The sequence below is a fragment of the Syngnathus typhle genome, linkage group LG2, assembly GCF_033458585.1.
Source record: "Syngnathus typhle isolate RoL2023-S1 ecotype Sweden linkage group LG2, RoL_Styp_1.0, whole genome shotgun sequence".
In the NCBI taxonomy this organism is placed as follows: domain Eukaryota; kingdom Metazoa; phylum Chordata; class Actinopteri; order Syngnathiformes; family Syngnathidae; genus Syngnathus; species Syngnathus typhle.
The window spans coordinates 19480854-19503595 of NC_083739.1; the positions used below are offsets into that span (position 1 = coordinate 19480854).

General features: G+C 43.6%; 1 protein-coding gene across 1 annotated transcript in view; it reads left to right on the top strand.

The window, feature by feature from the left end:
- Positions 1–2145: 2145 nt before the first annotated feature.
- The window catches only part of celsr3 (cadherin, EGF LAG seven-pass G-type receptor 3), a 53670-nt gene continuing 33073 nt past the window's right edge, over positions 2146–22742 (top strand). Inside the window, exons 1-3 of the mRNA XM_061265591.1 lie at positions 2146–5177; positions 14768–15111; positions 15758–16046. Coding sequence (XP_061121575.1) covers positions 2192–5177; positions 14768–15111; positions 15758–16046 — 3619 coding nt within the window. The 5' untranslated portion in view covers positions 2146–2191. The remainder of the gene's footprint in view (positions 5178–14767; positions 15112–15757; positions 16047–22742) is intronic.

A 22742-nucleotide genomic window follows, 5' to 3' on the forward strand; every position in this document is an offset into this window, starting at 1 on the left:
AAGAAGGAAAGACGGTCTCTTTGGAGAGATTGGTGGAGGAGGATATAGGAGGGGAGAGACCGAGAAAGGAAGAGACTAAATGGCTACACGGCTACCGGGCTTCCCCCCGCTCTCGCCTCTGGGTCTTCACCTGCTTCTCCTCTTCCTCGGCTCTTTGTTCGCCATCACCCCGCGGACGGGGAATGCTGCGGGGTCTTCCGACCTGGGCACTCCGGGCCCCCGCCATCGGGATGCCGGTAAAGCGAGCGAGCGGTATGATCGAGAATGGGAGGCGCCGGGAGCCAGCCGGACAGAGCCGGAGGGAGGAGAACGACCAGCAGCGGGAGGGATGCCGGGACCACGAAAGGAGGCACGGGAAGGAGTCGGGACCTTTTGGAGGTGCGGAGACGAGCCACCGATACTACCTCCTCCTCATCTCCTCCCCGGTGTGACACACAAGAGACGCTCTGGGGGGTGGGAGAAGGGCGTTGTTCCGCCGTCCACCTCGGCCGCTTCCAGCTTTGCGCCGGTTCAGAGTGGTAAAAAACGGACGGTGCAAAGGACTACCGGAACGTGCGCGCTTCCACGGCCACACCTAACAGAACGTGGCGCAGCCTTTGTGCGAGCATTTGGCCTGCGCGACGCACCCGGAAGTGGAGGAAGGAGTGGCGGAGAGGTGCGCGAGAGGGCTCGTGAGGTGAGGAGACTCGGAGCCCCCGCCACGTTTCACAAACCATCACCCGACCCTGTGCCTTGTCGCATCCTTTCTCTTTATGGATACAATTCAACGTGGACAGAAGCTTCTAAGTCTACATTTCAATCACACTCTTGTTTCAGCAGAAATTCACTTTGGAGCCAAGCAACAAAATTGGACGACATTCTAAACGCCCCTGCATTCAATGTTTTCCAGAATTCAAGTTATCAGTACCAAAAGGCGTATAATGATGACGATGATGGTGGTGGTGGCATGGTTAGGAGGCCAGCTGGTAATTGTTCTCATTTGGGCAGGCACAGCGTTATCGACCCAAGCAGCATCCGAGTGGGGGCTGAGGGAGCCTGCTGCACGGAGCGCATTAGGGGGGAGAGGAAAGACCGGTTGGAGGGGGAGCAAGAGGACAGATGTAGTGCCCCAACAATGTTTAGGTGCAAAGAAAAGGGTGAAAGGAGGGCTAGAAGAGGAGGAGGGGTGAGCCAAGGCAACAAATGCATTAACTTATCTAATTATGCGCTTAATGATTTGGCTTTTGCGACTCTGACTCGACAATGTAGAGCTGATAATGAGAGGAAAGCTGCTGCTGCTGCTACTACCGGGAGATGGAGCTATGAAGGCTGGGTAGAGAGGAGGGAGGTCACCAACGGTTGCATTTGCTATTTGAAGAGACCAGGGACGTGTTGTGGATTGTTTGCTGAATTTATGGGTCTCGGGGGAGGGAGAACACAGAAAAATCCAGTCATCCAATTTAGACTAGGCAGCATCAAAGAAATGCAAGGTCAGTGGTTTATATGTACCAAAATGCATAAAAGCTTACACACACCTCTTGATGCAGAGATTGAACCCGCTGAACTTCTCCTTAAATCTCATGAGAAAGTTAAAGTAACTTCAGAGGTAGCTGAGTCAGCATTTCCTATGCAAGAGATTTTTCCTGTTCAATCAACCAAGCTAAGTCCTTTTTTGCAACATGATTTCATCTCAGCAAAACATCCCCTTTTGGCTTCACAAAGCCACCTTACCACTTGGTCTAGTGAATTTCCCTTTTTGCCTCTCTCTGCGAGGGACAAGTGGGATTCAGCACTATGGACAGCTCCCCTGAATGTTGGAACGTTTATGTGGCGGGGATTCAACATGAACAGTAATAACAACAACGAAGAAGAAGAGGGGGGGAAGGCAATACACGGTTTTGGTGAATCAGAAATAATTATGTCCAGTGAGCAAAGGCTGTTAGATGACGTCAGACCATTAGAAAGGCGGCAGATGGGGGTTGAAGGAGGAGCGAGAAGGGAGGGCGAGGCTGAGAGGGACGGGCTGGAGGGCCCTGCTAGGGGAAGAAAATTACAGGTGGGGGAGGGCGAGTTAATGGGAGGGAAAGGACCATGGGGAGAGAGGCAGAACGAAAAGGGGACAACAAAGCTAGGCCAAACTGAGGAGAGAGAGGTAGAGGGAGGGAAGGGTCAGGATAGGTTCAGCAGCACCGCCACCATCACGCAGTCAAATATGGAAAGATGCAAGAAAGAGAGCATGGTTGACGAAAGCCACAAGGTTGAGAGGGAGCCAGAGGGAGAAGCTGAAGAGTGGCACAGTTCAAGGGGAGAGAGGAGCCTGGAAAGGCTGATAATAGAGAGAGATGATAAAACCTCGCGGGAAGAAAGGACGGACAAGGTTTTGATGCCGTGGTCTCGCTCTCGACGGGCAGCTAACAGACATCCTCATTTCTCCCTGTATAACTACCAAGTAGAAATAGCTGAAAACCAGCCCCCTGGGACCTCTGTTATTGTCATTATTGCCACAGATCCCGATGCGGGGGATGCCGGCAGGGTGAGCTACAGCATGGCACCGCTGATGAACAGCCGGTCGTCTGACTATTTCCACATCCACCCTGATACTGGCCTGATCACCTCCACGCAGATTTTAGATCGAGAACACATGGATCAACATTATTTCCGAATCACTGGAACCGATCATGGCTCCCCTCGTCTCTCTGCCACCACAATGGTAGCTATTAAAGTTGCAGATCGCAATGATCACGCTCCTATTTTCGAGCAGACAGAGTACCGGGAGACCATCAGGGAGAATGTCGAGGAAGGGTACCCCATCCTTCAGTTGAGAGCAACAGATTTAGACTCCCAGGCCAATGCCGATATTCGTTACCGCTTTGTCGGCGACTCCGCCACAATTGGGAAAGCTGCTTTTGAGATAGCCCCACGATCGGGGCTCATCATGACCCGTGGAGTTGTTGACCGGGAAACAAACGAGCACTACACGCTCCAGGTGGAAGCGAGCGACCAAGGCAAGGAACCGAGTGCGCGCTCAACAACAGTTAAAGTTTTCATCACCGTGTTGGACGAAAATGACAATGTGCCACAATTTAGCGAGAAGCGTTATGTTGTGGCGGTCAAGGAGGACGTGAGACCTCACTCGGAAATCCTCCGTGTGAGTGCCACAGACCGGGATAAAGATAGTAACGCTGCGGTTCACTATAACATCATCAGCGGGAACAGCCGTGGGCAGTTTTCCATCGACAGTGTCACAGGGGAAATCCAGGTGGTGGCGCCCCTGGATTACGAGGCCGAGCGAGAGTACACGCTCCGTGTCCGTGCGCAAGACAATGGCCGACCGCCACTTTCCAACAACACTGGCATCGTAAGTGTGCAGGTAACCGACGTCAATGACAATCCGCCCATCTTTGTCTCCACACCGTTTCAAGCATCCGTGCTTGAAAGTTCACCAGTGGGAAGTTCTATCCTCCACATCCAAGCCATCGATACCGATGCTGGTGACAATGCCCGTCTGGAATACAGATTGACCGGCACCGGTTCCGACACACCGTTTGTCATCAATTCTGCGACGGGCTGGGTCACCGTCAAATCCATTCTTGACAGGGAATCTGTTGAGCACTATTTCTTTGGTGTGGAGGCCAGGGACTACGGAATGCCACCTCTTTCTGCCACGGCAAGTGTTACAATAACAGTTATGGATGTTAATGATAACCATCCCGAGTTTTTGCAAAAAGAATATTACGCCCGCCTGAATGAGGACGCCGTGGTGGGAACGAGTGTGGTAACGGTCACGGCTATGGATCGGGACGTCAACAGTGCGGTGACTTATCAGATCACAGGCGGGAACACGAGGAACCGCTTTGCTATCAGCACCGCGGGGGGTGCCGGGCTGCTCTCCTTGGCCCTCCCACTGGACTACAAACAAGAGCGGCGCTATGTTTTAACTGTCACTGCCTCAGACCGCACGCTCCACGACACCTGTCAGGTGCACATCAACATCACTGACGCCAACACACACCGACCTGTATTCCAGAGCGCGCATTACTCTGTGAGCGTGAACGAGGACCGGCCGGCTGGGAGCACCGTGGTTGTCATCAGTGCAACAGATGACGATGTCGGTGAAAATGCCCGCATCACATACTTCCTGGAGGACAATATCCCCCAGTTTCGCATTGATCCCTCATCGGGAGCTATCACGTTGCAGACGGAGCTTGATTATGAGGACCAGATGACCTACACTTTGGCCATAACTGCCAAAGACAACGGCATACCGCAGAAATCCGATACCACGTACGTGGAGGTGAATGTCAATGATGTGAATGACAATGCACCTCAGTTCCTCAGCCCCAGATACCAGGGAACTGTCAGCGAAGACGCACCTTCTTTCACCAGCGTCCTCCAAATCTCAGCCACCGATCGAGATGCACACGCCAACGGCCGCGTGCAGTACACTTTCCAAAACGGCGAGGACGGCGATGGAGACTTTACCATTGAACCGACATCCGGCATTGTGCGAACCATTCGCCGGTTGGACCGTGAGAGTGTGCCATTTTATGAGCTCACAGCATATGCTGTCGACCGAGGCGTACCTCCTCAGCGAACACCTGTCCACATTCAAGTGACGGTTCTTGATGTCAACGATAATGCTCCGGTCTTCCCTGCTGATGACTTTGAAGTTCTGGTGAGGGAAAACAGTGCCGTGGGCTCGGTGGTGGCACAGATCACCGCCACGGACCCGGACGAGGGCGCCAATGCCCAAATTATGTACCAAATCGTGGAGGGCAACATTCCAGAGATATTCCAGATGGACATCTTCTCAGGGGAGCTGACATCACTTATTGATCTTGACTATGAGGCTCGCAATGAGTACGTCATCGTAGTGCAGGCCACCTCAGCACCTCTAGTGAGCCGGGCTACCATACGAATCAAATTGGTGGACCAGAATGACAACAAACCCAGTCTGCAGGACTTCCAAATTATTTTCAACAACTTTGTGTCAAACCGTTCAAACAGTTTCCCCAACGGGATAATTGGGAGAGTCCCCGCCAACGATCCTGACGTGTCGGACCGGCTGTACTACACGATTGACAGGGGGAACGAGCTTCACCTGCTGCTGCTCAATCACACCAGCGGGGAGATCCGACTGAGCCGTAAACTGGATAATAACAGGCCTCTGGTGGCTCCCATGCTGATCACTGTCACAGGTAAGAGAGCTTGACACGGGAGGGAAGTATGTGTAGCAGTCCACTGTGACAAATACCATGAAGATAACCGAAAAGCCCGAAAAGAAGGAATTTTTTGAACGATGGAATGGTGTGTGATCAAACCTGTTACATTGTTGGAGCACTTCTATACATTGGGTAAAGTTGTAAATGTCAACATTCATGGAGAGTTTGCAAACATTTTGCCTTAAAAGTAGACTGTGCAAAAAACGAATGCTTTGAAGGTTGGTTAAGTTGTCTTTTTAAAGCGCAGTCTCGGGAGAGTGTGTGTGAGCTTGTGAGCATGTGTATATTCGATTAAATTCTCAAACTTTTGTACCATAATTAGCAGTGACTGCATCAATTTATACATTACTCATTTTTCCGTGTTTTTTAAACAGCAGAGAATTCAGCTGACAGTCAAATGGGGTAGTTAGACAATGAATGACTGCAGGTCAAACAGTGAGTGAGTAAGGTGTGGAGTCCATTTCTACATAGTGTTTGAATTATTTAACAGCACATCTTTTGTTATTAATGTTACAAATCGGATCTAATTGACTCAACCATAATGCCGTGAACCATTCAGTCATTTCACTGGTTACGCTATGTACTAAATTGCAAGGATTTATGGCCTTCCTTTAGGGTGAAAAATCTCAAGTATTTCAATGATTTCCCAATTTCATTTTTGGTGATGTTTCTCAGCAGTTATAGCACTGCATGTGTAGGTATTGTGTCTTTTGTGTCATGTGCAGTGAGAAATGTAAGTTTCATTTATTAATGGGAATCAGTCCAGATACTAAATGAGCATATGTGTGCATACCGGACTTGTAAATGTGCCAAAACGGTGCCCCACTGACTCGTTCCACAGAGCATTCAGCTTTTTAAAACTGACTCACATATAAGATTCTCCCACTATCTTTCCCCTCCAGGATGTGACAGTTATGCGCTTATAATGAAACTACATTTTGCGCCAGTCAGGCTCGGAGCATCGCTGTCACTTTCTCTCTCTCGCTTGCTCTGCGCGCGTGTGTCTATGATTGCTGGTCTTTTTTTTATTCTCTATATGCATGGACGTGTGGATGAATTATTCCTACTAGTTGTCTCGCTGGTCTTTTTGGTCCCTCAGTCTTCAATGTGCTCTTCTCTCACCTTATATGACTATACACTTTCAATTGAACTCTCTTCTCCCTTCTCAGAACTTCACTGTTATCCTCCAAACATCTCCTGGGTTGCTTCTTCTGCATGGATTTTTTTTTCTTGACTTTCCACGATTCTTATCCCCGTATTTGTGTTGTTCCTCGATGGTGTGTGTACTTGCATACCTGTGCAAGAGATGTGTATACTGTAGCTGAGAGCAGGCAAAAGTTTTTTTGTTTTTTTTACAATATAAATCAAATTTGTGTGTTTATTTTCCCCGTTTTCAGATTACAAAGTACGTACTCTCAGGTGGCTCAAAAGCTTTGTGCTTCAGAGGGTATTCACATCCTTTAGTCAATAGTATCTGTGCATGGCAGAGAGCGTAGGGGCTGCACTCCTCTCTCTTTTTAACTTGGCCTCTCTAGGTCTTTCTCTCAGTTTCTACACTATTGATATAATTCCCATGTTTGCACTTCATTGTTGTTGAAATGCGTTGCCCATTCATGTTTAGCCAGTTTTTACACACACGATTATGCATCTTGCTGCAGGGTCAGCCAGTAGACTGCAGACAAATCATGTTTTTATTGTAGAGTGGCACCACAAAGGGTGTCAGCTCAAGGTGCCCTTGATCAAAGAGAGAGAGAGAGAGAGGGAGAGAAAAAAAAGACCAAGTGGCCAAGAACGGCTTTGGTTGCACTCGCCAACTCTCAGAGGCAAGGCTTTGCTGGAGGACAAAAAAAGAAAATGCAATTTGTTCTGGGGACATCAATGGTAAATAATGTTCCCCCCAAAGTGGTATAGCACAATTTTGCTGTACAAGAAGACAACAACAAATGTTCTCAGCAGAACAATTAGAATGTAAAGGGTGTATCAAAAATATTGTCCTTTAAAAAGATAGTAAAAGCTTAGTTCTTACTGCACTTAAACACATTTGCATGGAAAATAGACCAAAACCAACCAAACAAACAACCAAGCAAATGTGATTTTTCACATACTCCATTACAGTGTGGGTCAAGGAAGACGCTACCACATTACAAGCTGTGGCCGATCCAACATTTCCCGTTTCCCCCCACTTATGTTTTGTGTTGTGAGACTTTTAGTGGTTTTCTCAACTGCTGCTCAAGTAATGCCAGAGTTTGTTGTAGGTCTAATTGAGCCTTGGTTGAGGTCTATGCTGTACTGAGTGCCATCCTCATGTAATATGCAGTCTCATTCAGGGAATGCAGGCCATTATGTAAAAGCAAAAGTTCAAACCTCATGAGCATGTTGACTCTGCAACCACAGCCACCTGCATGCATTGACTATAGAGTATCCATACTGTACACGTCGAGCCTGTTCTAAGTCCACCAAAGAGTGCTTTCGCCAGCCCACTAGAGGCCATTAGATCTTCCCCTGGTCCACAGTCGCTTGCCAGACGTTAAATATTTCTCAGGTGGTGCAGCAAGTCCCAGTTTCCGCACCCCGCCATCGGTTCAATGGACCAGATGTCACCTTTTTTTTTGGGTTGTTTGTGGCCAGCAATCATGCCATAGCCTGAGACCTGAGACCCTGGCAGTAGCTTCAATGGCCTGCATATGTACTCGGTTTGCTCGAGAGGAGCACACTCTCCATGCATTCATCAATGGATTTTCACAATTAAACAGTAGAAAAATGTAGATTTTTTTTTTTACTGTCAGTTATGCACAATACTCATTTTGATAACTCCTGAAGCCAACCTGCTAATGCAAAAAACATAAAATAGTTTGAACAGATAACTGTTGAATGCGGTAGCTGGTATTGATATGTTCTTCGAGCAGACATCAAACAATTTTGCGAAATAAAAATGTTCTATAATAGGGCATATCTTGCTTCAAATCGTTTCCGTTGTCGTTAATGCTCCCTGGTTCACATTTCTCAGTGTCATTTTTCCACCTTAAAAGATGCAAGGATCTCTATTTTTCCATTTGACATAATTTTTGTGATACGTGGAGAATGAAAAAAGTAACAGACCTAGTTTGACAAAGTAGAAAGTAAAGATATGTTTTCACATTGGGAGTAAAAGTCATCAGAAAAAATAATATTCAAGAAAATATCCCTGATATAAAATGAAGTATTTTTACATTTGGAGGAAAAAAATTCCAGCTGCAGCAACAAAACAAAAGGAAGACACAAATAGGATGTTGGCAGCCGCCACATTCCAGCTGCTAACTGCTGTCACGTGCATGTCAGAGGTCGGAGTTGTGCGGATTTGTGTGAGGTTGTAGATCAACCTAGGAAGTACAACAGACACAGCGTGTGTGGAAGTATGATATGGGCTAATGGGCAGAGACTTAACGGGCGAGATGGCTTTTGTGTCAGTGCAACGTACTATCCGGTTTAATGTAAAGGATTAAAGCTTTTGTTGTAAAAGGCTGCTTTGAACCCTAATGTTGCCGGGGTTGCCCTGTGCATATGTGTGTGTGTGTTTTTTCAACTGAGTTCCACTTTTAGTATAATCACTGACCTCAGGCCTTGAAAGGCTTTCAAAACAAACAGAGCAGAAACCAGCAGTCCAGCCAGTGGCTGAGCTGCATGTGCACGCGCGTGTGTGTGTTTTGCAGTGATACAGAGACTATATTTTGCAGTATACATTTTTTAGTATAAATTGATATGACCCATTTTAGTGTTGACAAATGTTGCAGAGAAACAACAACAAAGCACAAAGCCACTATAACCTTGGATACAACACAACATATCGCTTCTGAAGTCCAGTGTGTTCATATTCAAAAAACAACAACAAAGAAATTAGAGATAATCTATTGTGGGGCCTAATAATCAAAATAATCATCAGTGACATATTGATGTACGGACAATAATCAAAGGAACATTCTGAATCGTCAAACAAGTTGACTATTGTTAACTTTTGTGAGATTTTCATTCTTTCTGGCTGTCAAATGCAGAGCTCAGCGTACCTTGTCTTATCTGTCTCAGCAGTGTGTTGTGAGGTCAACCTTCTCATGCACTTGGGGGCTTTTCTGGCAAGAGGGAGGGGAGGGTCGAACAAAACCATGTTGACAGCGCCGTGTAAAAAGGGATTGAACCCATCCTATTGGGTCGACATGGCCTGAACACTAATGGGCTGAAGGCACCATGACAGACATTTTGTGTATTTCTGAGAAGCAGCAAATGGCTTTTGTTCACCCTAAATCCAATTTTTGCATTTTTTTTAAACGGGTTTGCATGCTAGTTGTAATAAATCTCCTCCTTTGGGTTTTTACTCTTAATCCCAATCTCTTAAATGAGCAGATACTCAGCCAGAATCTCAACCACAACAGTACGGGTGAATATGAATGAGAAAAGCAAGAGGGGCCTTTTAAGTATTTAATCCTGTCAGACGTGTCTGCTACATCTACAGTACATCCCATGAACTTGACATCATATGATGAGAGAAAGTATTAATTTAAACAAAACGGATTATATCGCTCACCAACTTCTTTTTGCATTTCATTCTGATGTTAGGCAAATCAATGAAGTGCATTTCTTCTACTGGTTCTTAGTCATGTACAGTTATTCATTTAAAGTGCCAAACTGGTTTGCAGGTCCCTATGTCTTACGAATATCAATGTTTACAATAGTACCATGGCAACAAAAATTACTTTTGTCTCCTGTTTTGTATGTAGAAAAAGTTATAGGCTTGAACACACTCATTCAATTTTTTACCTACTGTTCATGAGTAATGCATGCCCTGAAAATGAAAAGCACATTTCTTCCACATCTAGGGCCAGAATTTTATAATTTAGGACTCACTGAATGAGGCTTACAATTTCTGGTGGGTAAGATTGCTTGTTAAACCACGGCGCAAGTCTCCCTTAAGAGACCAAACGTGTCTTGTGAAAGGATTTCCTTTATGTTGGTGGAAAAATGCTGTTTCTGAAAAATAATACCTTGTGTTTCTTTTGTATGCAAACTTGCGACCAAGTGCGCCATTATTGGTGCCGTTCTACAGTCAATGCCTCATTCCATTATACTGTAATTTATTATTGACTTTAATTTTCCAAGTACAATTTTCACATTTGTTGTGGCCATACAAGTGTAAAGATAAATGTAATGTGTAAACAACAGTGAATATATTGTTTTATGAAGGCCGAATGATTTGTAGATGCAGCTCATCCATCTGATTTACAACGTTCTTAATTGTCATACAACTGCAAAACAAGTTGACCGCGGAAAGACATCTAATTTTGACAACTCAAATCCAATCACCTGGTAACGGCAATGATGACAAAGTGGATCAGCGGGGAGTGATTTGACACCCGGGGAGCGGTTCACGGTATCGATGTTTTGCTCAAGGACAGCACAGCTGGGGGTCCTGAGACTGTTGGGGCTTGATGGTCGATTACTGCATCCTCTCAAGTCTGTCTACGCTTGCTAAATCTTTTTTTTTTTTTGCCACAATCGTCTACCGGTCGATGATGTTGAACCAGCATCCCCGCGGTGTTGAGCTTTGATCTTAATCTCTTGGCCAAGGTAACCTCGCTTCTTTTCTCCTCAGATTATTTTCACTTGACACATCGTGTTAGGCCAACTCCTTTTGAATATGCAGAGTTCATTGTCACTGAATTGAGGTATGCAAAGACCTCCTGCTTGGCAGCGGTTCCCTCATCATTTTTCTCAGAAATGTTGGTTGAATTCCAAATGACCTCAGGGGCTTTCAACTTTCCAAATTTTCATAATCGCATTAGGTAGATGATTTGTTTCCATTTTGCCCCCCCTCCAAAAAAACATTTTCCTGTCTGCTTTCAGCTGCAACTATGGCGTTTCATTGAACTTGACTTTGCAGACTATTTGCATCCGCCGTAGCTAGATGTTAGCTTGGGAGACTCTGACATTCAAGGAGCTTTCAGCGCGCTATTAGTCAAGCTACCTGGCAACGTGAGATAGCGCTTGAATCCTCAATCCTTAAAAGCAGAACACTTATTGGACCCGCTTGGTGTTCTGGCACCAGTGGGACTTTACTGGTGATTCTGCATCAGCGTGTTCATTCTTTAAAGGCTTTATAAGCACTCTGCGGCTTTTCAAGGGGAATAGGACGTCTTCATGTCCACACGGGTCAAAAAGGCTTTTGCCAAGTTATTAAAAAATCTTTTGTTCAACAACATATACCAAAGTAACTTTCTATTTATGGCCTTTGTAAGATATTAATGTTTTATTGTTTCCATGCACGCTAAAGCATCAGAAAGGCTGATGAATTATTTATGACTTGGATTTTCTTATGTGCAAAATCACCTGTCCTCTCTTTGTATCTATCAGAGTGCTTCACTCTGGTTCCATGGCTTTCTATCGCAAAGTTGGATATATATTTCTGAATGAATAAATGATGGTATCACCCAGCAGCAGTAATCTCTCTTCTCGACGGCGTAAGAGTTGCAAGCTATAGTTTTTTGTTTTTTTTCCCACATTTGAAGCGACTTGTGCTGCACTCTGCAGGCACTCGCATCTTTGCTTGAGATGATGTTTGACCTTGTATGTTCAAGTGTCATTGAATGTCTGATGATGGATTTCCGAAGTGTCAGTCAAAGTCTCATGCGCTACTGAACCAAGCTTAGACTTAACCTTCATCAGAGAGTCATAACTGCTTATTGCGAGGCCAGAGAGTAGAGCGAGACATGTTGTGTTCTTTTGTATTTCAATCTTCACCCAAATTTGAATAACTTCCAACATCACACCTAAACGCAATGTAATTCATAGAAAAGATGAGAAATGGTCTTTATTTTTCCAGAAGTCATGATGGACGTTTTGTTTTAATATTTCGCACCACAACAAAGCATTTAGCTGTTTCAATATCCAATGGTGTTCTCAGATTGCTTTAATTTGCTTCTTTTCAAGCCTCCCCTTGTCTTTTAATTGAGAAATGAGTAAACTAAAACTACTGCACAAATCTACTAAGAGATTAATGTGAGATTTTTTTTATGCGTTATCCATCATGACTATTAACAAAATGTAGCAGGAGACAGTATACCCACAACTCAAGAGCAGTCAATTATTTTAATTATTATTTAATAGCTAAAGTCAAAGTCAAAGTCAAAGTCAGCTTTATTGTCAATCTCTCCACATGTCACAACACACAAAGAGACCGAAATTACGTTTTTCTCTATCCCACGGTGACGAGACACATAACACGATAGACATACATGTACGCGACACAATATAAAAACAAGAAGGCAAAAATTCAAACAATCAATAGTAAGAGTGATGAATAAATAATAAATAAACAGATAACACAATAAACAACGGAGCCAGCAAGCATAGCGCAAAAGTAAAAAACATCATAAACAAAAAGGCACAAACAATAAATAAGAGTAATAACAAATAATAAATAATAAGAGCCAGTGTGCATTCAGACAGTTCAGACAGTAAAAGTACAGGACGCTACGCAGAACGGGGGAGCGAGTTCAGGATCCTAACAGCCTGGAGTATGAAGCTGTTTGAGAGTCTGGAGGTGCGGGAGCGCAGGCTTCTGTACCTCTTCCCAGAGGGCAGAAGCTCGAACAAAGAGTGAGCGGGGTGACTCGCATCACTCACAATCGTGGTCGCCTTGCGGGTGAGATGGGAGGTGTAAATGTCCTTCAAGGAGGGGAGCGAAGCACCAGCAATCTTACCAGCAGTGTTCACTATGCGCTGCAGGGCCTTCAAGTTGTAGTCAGTGCAGCCGCCACCCCAAACAGCAATACAGCTGGAGAGGACGCTCTCAATGGTGCCGCGGTAAAATGCAGTCATGACGGCCGGAGGAGCGCTCGCTCGCCTGAGTTTCCGCAGGAAGTACAGGCGGCGCTGGGCTTTCTTTGCCAGTGACGCGGTGTTGGTGGACCAGGAGAGATCCTCACTGATGTGCACCCCCAGGAACTTGGCGCTGCTCACTCGCTCCACCACAGCACCGTCGATGGTCAGCGGCAGGTGTTGGGTGTGACCCTTCCGGAAGTCCACAACAATCTCCTTGGTCTTGTCGACGTTCAGCAGGAGGTTGTTGTCCCTGCACCACGTGGTCAGAAGGTCAACCTCCAGCCTGTATTGAGTCTCGTCTCCCTTAGTGATGAGACCCACCAGAGTCGTGTCGTCAGCAAACTTCACGATACGGTTGTCGCTGTAGGTTGCAGTGCAGTCATGCGTCAGGAGGGTGAAGAGCAGCGGACTGAGCACGCAGCCTTGGGGGGCCCCCGTGCTCAGCGTGATGCTGGCGGAGATTTTGTCGCCAACACGTACTAAACAATGGATGTCCAAACAAAATGTGTGAATGTGTGTGCGCATGTGTGATTAAATCCTCCTCCAGCAGATTATCCAGTCATTCTCAAAATTTCCCCCATTTAAATAACAATAGGAGATCATCTTCAATTTGTGTGACATGGCGTGATGACAATAATGAAATAATGTTGCCCTCTGAAGTTGAGGATGATGAGATGTTGTTTGTTGAAACGTGCTGTGTGAGCTGAGCTATCAGTTGTGACTACATAATAAGTCTATCTAGCCTGTAACCATCAATTTTTCTTCGTGTTAAAGTCAGGGACTCTTCTGGCTTCTTATTTACTGCCTTCGTCTATGTGTGTGCGTGTCTTAGAGGTCAGCAGGGAGTGAGGCTCCTCATAATCCGGTAATCAAACCAGCTGCCACCACCGGCCAACCCCTATCCTCGCTTTTCTCTCCATTTTTTTTTTAGCCTACTCTCCTTCTGTTGCTTTCACTTGTTTTTTTTCTTACCAAATTCAGCGATTCTCTCTGTTTATTTATTTTTGAATTAACAGATTACAAGATGAATTTAATCGTTTGAATATTTTAGCGGGAAAATGAGCTAATAAAAGCCAGTGATTCGTAATACTATTACACTGACTGTATATTTGATGATCCTTCAGTCATCATTTTGTTATGATTTGTTCTTCCATATTCCTGTTCAATAAGATTTTTGTTTTTTAATTCAAGTATACTGTGTCCTTGTTTATTTATTTTTCACTAATTGTACGTGAGCCATCCACCACTTTCACCAACCGTGCACAATCTGTCATCCCCACTGTGTCTTCAGTCACATAGAGTACCTCTCGTCTTGATTATCTTCCTTGGGAGTGGTCATTTTTCCTCCGCCAATCGCATTACATATTCCAATGGCAGTGGGTTGGCCGGTTGCCAAAGGCCTGCAAACTAGCTGTAGCACTGCATATCCATCCATCCATCCATCCATCCATCCATCCATCCATCCATCCATCCATCCATCCATCCATCCATCCATTTATGACTATTAATGGTTGTTTTGTTATTTTTCTGAGCTATTTGTCTAACATATTGCACATTATAGACCCCTCTTGCACATTCTCTTTGCTATACCCTGAATTTGATGAATTCTCTCTTTGCACTGTAGTGTCTTCATTCGTCAACTCCTAGTTACTCCCCTCAAACCATCCTTATGAATGTTTTAATAAATCTTGTTGTTTTTCCTTTTTACCTTTTTACAGATGGTGTCCACAGCATTTCAGCGCACTGCGTCCTTCGTGTCCTCATCATTACCGAGGACATGCTGGGCAGCAGCGTCACCGTCCGCCTGCAGAACATGTCCCAGGAGCACTTCCTCTCACCGCTACTGGGTCACTTCCTGGAGGGTGTGTCGGCGGTTCTTTCGGTGCCCGTCGAGGATGTTTTCGTCTTCAACATCCAGCCGGATATGGACGCGGCATCGGGAGGGATCCTGAACGTGAGCTTCTCCGCTGCGCTCCCAGGAGGACACTTCTTTCCTTCCGAGGCCCTGGAGGAACAACTGTATCTGAACAGGCCCCGGTTGACCTCGCTCACACAGATGGAGGTTTGTAACCCTGCAAGAAACTCCCAACACATTTGCTACGTTTATTTTTGTTCCCATGGCAACATAAACTATGAAAAGGAGTTTAACCTTGAAAGGAGAAAGGTGCAGTTTGAATGCAATCAATTTACATAGGCTACTTGTACCGTGCGTCTATACTATTGTACGCCCACATGACAAAAGATATGCTGAGAGACATGCATTGATTCACAAATAATGAAAAAAAAGATGTGAGGAGCACTAATGCTGTTGTGCATCAAACATATTTTCTTTTTTGTGTTCACCTTGAATTGCAGCCATAGTATTGACTGTATTAGATTTCCCTCCAGCATACAAAGGCGTAATTGTGGACAGATAAGCTATGAACTAATGATAATGACATCACCCAATAGCTCTGACCAAGTGATCAATCAGAATGTTTTTGGTTCTCATTTCCATGGTCGATAACCAGTTTTGAAACAGAAGTCAAGGAAAATTTGTTGCAAGCTTTCGCCAGCCACATAAACTGAATGGGAACATGACACCTGTAATGGATAGGCTCAGATGTTATACCTAAACTTCATGAGGGCATATCTACATCATATCTGAAGATGCTTTGACATCCTGTGATCAGTTTCTTTCTTTCTTTGGACCTTTTCTGTACCCTCAGGTCCTTCCATTTGACGACAACGTGTGTCTACGTGAACCGTGTCAGAACTATATGAAGTGCATCTCCGTGTTGCGCTTCAATAGTTCTGCCCCCTTCATCTCCTCACCTTCCATCTTGTTCCGACCCATTCATCCCATTGCCGGCCTGCGCTGCCGCTGCCCCGTGGGCTTCACCGGTGACTACTGTGAGACCGAGATCAATCTTTGCTACTCCAACCCCTGCCTGAACGGAGGGGTGTGCGCCCGCAAAGAGGGAGGCTACACGTGCATCTGCCGTGAGGACTACACTGGTGAGTGATGATGCACACTTTTTATACTTGCTGCAGAATTTGTTCATTAGTATGTTTTACTTGAATTAAGAAGTTTATTATGCTAGCTAGAACTTCTTAAAAGACAAAATTAATTTAGCAGGAAACTCAGTATGGAAGCATAATGTTGTGATTATATGATATTAGTTCCCACTAATCAAATCTTAGTGAGCGAATGGCACAGGCAAATGCCAAAGCTTATTTAAGCCTGGCCAATTTTGAATATTTATTTATTTATTTATTTATTTATTTATTTATTTATTTATTTATTTATTTATTTATTTATTTATTTATTTACTTACTTACTTACTTACTTACTTACTTACTTACTTACTTACTTACTTACTTACTTACTTACTTACTTACTTACTTACTTACTTACTTACAAAGTTAACATATTTGCTGAAGCTGCCGGTTTACATTGTAGGTAATTATAAAAAAAATAAAGCAAAAAAATAATAAACAATTCATTGTTATTCAAATCAATATTTACAACCTTAAAAAATAGCTTTGCAAACAAGTACTTTAAAAGTGAGTCACAGATTTTCCATTACCATATACGTATATTTGCATAATTTCAGTGTTCCAATAACACAAACACATCTCCATATAATTCCTTTATCATTTTTATGTATGGTAAACTTGCAAACAGTTCTTGAATCACATTGAAATTCCTGGATTACAAACAGCTTTTGTATAAGGTGAGAAGTTTTGTATTTTGAATGAGTCAAAATCAATAATATGTATTGATGCAAAACCACAATATAATGATAATAATGATAAAACTATCAAAATGATGAATAAACAATATTTACTTAACTTCCAAACATATTGTTACATTTTCAATTTGAACATAGTAGGTTGGCCAAACGCTAAAAACATTTTTTTTTTACTCACGCATGCCCAATATGCTGTGGCATTATAGGAAATTTGCTACATTTGTAGCATTAAGCCTACAAGTACGTCAGTCAAAATATTTTTACTCCCCATTGGGACCTTCACACTTGAATAATATTGTGATCTTCCAATGGATTTTCTTCCAATATATTGATTATTGCATAATAATTGCTGTCTCGTAATAATGATTATTGTCATTAAAAAGTAATGGTGGCTAAATTATAATTATATTGTACTAGAGGTTTCAATCCCAGCTATAGCGGTTAAAATAAGAAACATTTGTGTACCAGATCTGTGAGATAGGCTTTAATTGTAGCCCAGGAATTTAGCAGATGAAAAAGAGTTTCTTCTTTAAGACGTTGTTTTTCTCCATTGGAAATATTCACAAATAGAAGCGGCTAATGATGGACGTACTGTGTAAATTAATTTTCATGTAATTACTCTGGATGTGGTTCACATTTCACACAGTGTTAAAAGTGTGTTAGGCCACTCATGAATTTCAAATCTGCATCCTCTCCAAATAAATGGGTGCCCTCGGGTAAAAAAATGTTTCGTTTTTTTTTTTTTTGTCGGCACGCTCAGGAAGAGAACACACGTGTGAAGTTTCTGTGAGCTGAAGTTAACGGTTTCCTTTGTTGGTGTCCCACATTGAGATTGTTTTTGATCTGCTGTGTTTTCCCTGTTTTGTCATGTGGCGCCTGACAACTTGAAACACGCATCATTGCCATGTGGGAAAACTTCTACTTTGCCGTTGTCTACCTGTTAGTTTGTCATTTACACACAGCACGACTACTTTATACTGCTTTGCTTTAGTCTATAAGCTTCTGTTTTTTTACTTCATTTTGTATTTGATTTGAGTTGATGCTGTGAAGTGTCACATCCGAGAGGAAAAGTAGTTTCAAACTCCCACTGAGACATTCAAGAAGAGTCACAACGAATAGAATGAAAACAAAGCACAATTGGTGGGCAATACAGAAGTCGAGAACACTAGTGGAGTGATGACTAATATCCATATATATTTATATGATTAATAATTGTTAGTTCTGCATTGCTGTCGGGTAAGTAGAAAAGACTGACTTGATATGAATGAGGCAGCCTAGAGAAGTAAAGGTGCATGCGTGACTTATCCAGTACAAATCAAGGGTCTGTCTGAATATAAGTAGCAGATTGATCCCAACATATGCCTCCCTAGATCTGAATTGATGTGTCTTAGTAACCATTCCAGTACCCTCGCCTAAACTCAGCTGGGATTGCTTTCATCTTAACTCCTAATAAGGGATTTTAGAGTATGTATATTTTATTCTTGTGTTTCAAAGGTAGTCAGTACATTACAGAAATTAAGGAACATAAAAGCCTCTATGGACCGAGTTCAATTTTACTTTTTCTGTGTTTCTGCTGAACCCAGCTGGTGCTTTAAACTGTAGTGTGAATTGGATCTTAAACATTTGATAACCCTGATGCCATGAAAAAGAAAGATGAAGGCAAATTATCTCATGCGATACTCAAGATGGTGATATACAATCACACTGTAAATGCAGAGTCTGCTTGGAAGAGACAAGACACAAGCAGGGATGCAGACTAAATTTGTTTGTGAGGAGACGGAAAGTCGACGTAAATAGAAATGAATTCTCATGGTGGTTGTGCAGCAGGCTCTATTTCATACACAGTGAAGCTGAGACAAAAAGAGAGATGGCTAGAAGCACAGTATAGGTGGAGACAAGATTAGTTTTACCTGCTATGACTATTAAATTGAAATATAATCTATTTTACAGAGAAGAGTGAGCAAGATCACATATCTAAGCGCGAGAAATGCATCTGCTCAATCGGTTGGTGTGTTATCAAACTAGTGGATTGTTTCAAGTGTTTGGATTGTGTGAGAAAAAAAAAAGCTGCATTCATCTAGTGCAGTAAATTTCGGTGAAGGTGAAAAATGTAGTCCAACCCGACAATTTCGAACTGGAAGAACAGAGGAGTGCTTTTGTCTGTAACAAAGCAGGGAGATAAAAGTGTGAGGGCATTGAAAACGGTCTTCCGAAATGTAAACTACTGAATACAAAAACCTGAGGGAGGGGATAGTACCAAAACTAGACTGCTATCTTGCGCTCCATGCGTATGTCACTTTGCAGTCATCGGCATACATCATCATTACTGCCACGCTGTTCTCATGAGAAGGTAGTACAATTTAGTATGACCAGTCACGCAGTACTGGTGTATATCTAAGGTTGCTTAAACCCAGGAAAAGGTGCACCTGATTCAACAAGGCCTCAGCACAGCACTGCAGCTCTCCAAATCCGGTGGTCGAAAAACAAAAGTTGAGTATGTGGTGCGTGGGGTGGGTTTGGTAAATGTGCGGCTAGCAGATCTGTGAGAGGGAGGTCTCTGCTGCTGTGGGAATAATCAACAGCCAACTTTGATTGTATCAGTCGCGCACTGACAGCGTTGACATGCCGGAACGCAGACAACCACTTTTTGACATAGGCGAAGTGGGCGCATGGGGATCCAAAACATCTTCTCATCTTAAGGACTGCCCCATACTGCTAATTGTTTGTTTGTCTCTACAGTGGTTGTGCAGACCATTAGGATATGATTAAAAAAAAACTCTAAAATGATTCAAAGGGCCTGCTGCTCCCAATTTTCTGAAGGAAATATCCATCATAATCCACCGCACGTCCTCTGAGCTTGTTATCTGTCTGCCTGTGCTTCAATCGAACCCATGAAAGTCACGTTGCGGCAGCAGTCTACCCTGCACCAGCACTTAGACATGGTCTGAGGTGGCGCAAGTTCACATCGACTTTCTGCCACCCATTAGTCACTCGGCCAGTCTCATCTCCTGTAATATAACTCCTTTTGCTGCAGTGGTATACCCTGCTCAGTGGAAACTGGTCTGCCAAAACGGAAAACATGCGCAGCCAGTCTTGCGCTTGCACGGAAATCAAGATACGCTGGCATTTGTTCCCCACCGGTAAATAAGCTTTCCAAGAAAATAGAGCCCAGTCACTTCACATATGTCCCATGTATTTTGTTCTTTTTTATTTAGAGGGAGGAAGGGCATTATTACCGCAACAACCAGCTATTGCAGCTGGCTTTTCTACTAGACACAAAAAGATAACCAAAATCAAAACATGTGGAGCTCATAACTTGAGCTATGTCGAGGGCTCATGTTATGTCATGTACGAAGCCCGTTCGAACACCAATATTATGTCTTTTCAGGCCCCCCCAGAGTGCTTAATCTTTTGTTCAGTCACTAAATTTTAACATACAATGTTGTTTATATAGAAGCACTTTATACAATTTATGATTTACTGTTGTCCATGAGCTATCAAACACCACCGTGGTAATTAAAAACATATTGAAACTAAAAAAGCAGTGGAAAATTTCAAGTGTTACATAAAATGACGGATACCAAGCACCGTATCCCTATATTAAAGTTGTCCTTGAAATCAAAGGAAGTTCATGGCAATATTCTGTTCTTCTAATTTCTACTTCCTGTTGGTAGAAAGGTCAGAAAATACTGATACTGGATATTGGTACTTGCCCATCCCTAGGAAAAAAAAAAATTCCAGTGGAAGTCTTTTTACCTTTGAACAGCTGCTGTCAAGTAACTGAACCCAGGAATTGGAAACTGCCTTTCATAATACAGCTATGCTTTGTCAAGAATTAAACGATGACAGCAAAGATTGTTTATTTATGCGAAAAAGTCACAGATTAAGCAAATTGGTTGATTTGCAGTTCATTATGCATTTCTTGAGGGGCCGTAGGAGAGAGAATGATCGAGACGGGGGGGACGATGTAAAAGGGAGCATGACCTACAGGGGAAAGACAAAAGGCAGGAAAGAGGGATCTACGCAGAGTATATCGGCCTCCGGGGATGTACCATGTGGTGAGGTGGAAGAGGAGGGAGCGACCGGGCGGTGGGAGCTGAGGCGAAGCAAACCAAGATGCCGAGGGGTACTTGTAGAATATAGTGGCTTTGATGAATAAAACATCTGCATGAATGAAAGGATGGTGAGAATACATTAAGCTAAGCATGGAGGAGGAAGAAGAGATGAGCAACTAAAGATGAGGCAAGATGGATAAATACTTAGAGAGAACGCAGGTGAGGAAAGGAAGGATGAAGCAATAGACTGGAGGGAGGCAAAGTGAAACAAAACTAAACTGATTAGGTAAGTGATAATTCAGGGAGAGCCATAGTATTTCGGGACTGCAAGTGGACATTTGCTGAAGTTAAGGTCTACAATCTAAAAATATATTTTAACATTTCATTCATAGTGTTAAAAGTGCAGCAAAAAAATGTTTTTTGTGCCGGTGCAGGCCTTGTGTAGTGTGACAAGTTTGTGGCTGAAATGTTAACGACTTTTGGTCAATTTTAACGGCAATGAGAGGAGCCGCTTTGATTGGCCGTGAATCTGTTGTGGTCACACCCACAGTGACGCAAACCACCTGTTTCTAACAAGCCTCGTGGCTCTGTGAAAATATCTACAGTTTGTGTAGCCTGTCTTGTGGCACCGAAAAGACTGCTCAAAATCTTTGGATTCTTTGGATCCTTGATTTGGGAATATTTTCTGTGGAACGTTTTTGACTTCCTCTTGTCACAATCCAAGGATGAAAGAAAATGCACTGCAGTCCTGCCTGTTGTTCTTGACTTCCTCTAATTGGGATGTCTCTATGTTTTTTTCAGTTATTTCTATTCTTTCTCCAATTTATTTCCAGCCTCTGTCTCCGTCCAACTGTGCGTGCAAAATTAACCAGGCTGTGTGTTTGGCACGTATGCATGTGTGTATTTGCGTTTGTGTGTGTATTTATAGGTGCGTTTAATAATGAACACGCATTATTCATGAGTATTAATGTCTTCATTTATTTTAATATTAATGAGTCTGTGCAGATAAGTTGTCCAAGAGAGAAAGGCAAGACAGGCAATTTGCTGCATGAGCAAAACTGCGTCCTTGTTGCCGAGGTTGACTTACATCAGTGCTTCTCAAATAGTGGGGCGCGCCCCCCTTGGGGGGCGCGGTGCTATTCCTGGGGGGGCGCGTGTGACCCTGGGGAACAGGCTTTTTTTTTGGCAGTACTAGAATAAAGTGTAATTGCGCGTTTACTACAGCAGGGGGCAGTGGCGCTCTCATTGTTACTTCTGTCACGTTTGCGACAGTGCAACATTTTACGATTTACAAGACAAGTTAGGATAGTCACGGTGGGGAGGGGGGGCGCGAATAGTTTTCTTCTTGCTAGGGGGGGGCGTAACAGAAAATAATTGAGAAGCACTGACTTACATGGACGTTTCTGTTATATTTCTGTTGGCGAGAGAAGGCGACGCTACTAATGGATGATGCACTAAGATTACAATCATTTGGCAATTGGCTTAACGGTAAGACGATGAAGACTTGGAAGGACAAACAAATGAAGAGTAGTCAAGAAAGCAAAGTGGTCAACTACTCACCAGCTCTGTACATACTATTCATAAGAATATCTAAGTATAGTAATTATGATGATACGGCGATGATGTCTGCATTGCCTGGAAGCACTCACAAACCATCCAGATTCCTCTGAAGACATTCTCTATGTGGCTCGGAGCCACGAGTAGAGGGAAGACGGAATCTTTTGCTGTTTGGCTTCACTTGTGTGTGGGCGTGTGTGTTGGAGGGCCCTTACCTGCCCTCTAAGCATGTGTAGCTATTGTTTGTATATCTCAATGTCTTTTCTGTCTGATGATATTTTCATCCAAAATACCATGAGGAATGGGGAAGGTTTCTATTGACTTACAACCGTGTGTGTGTGTATATT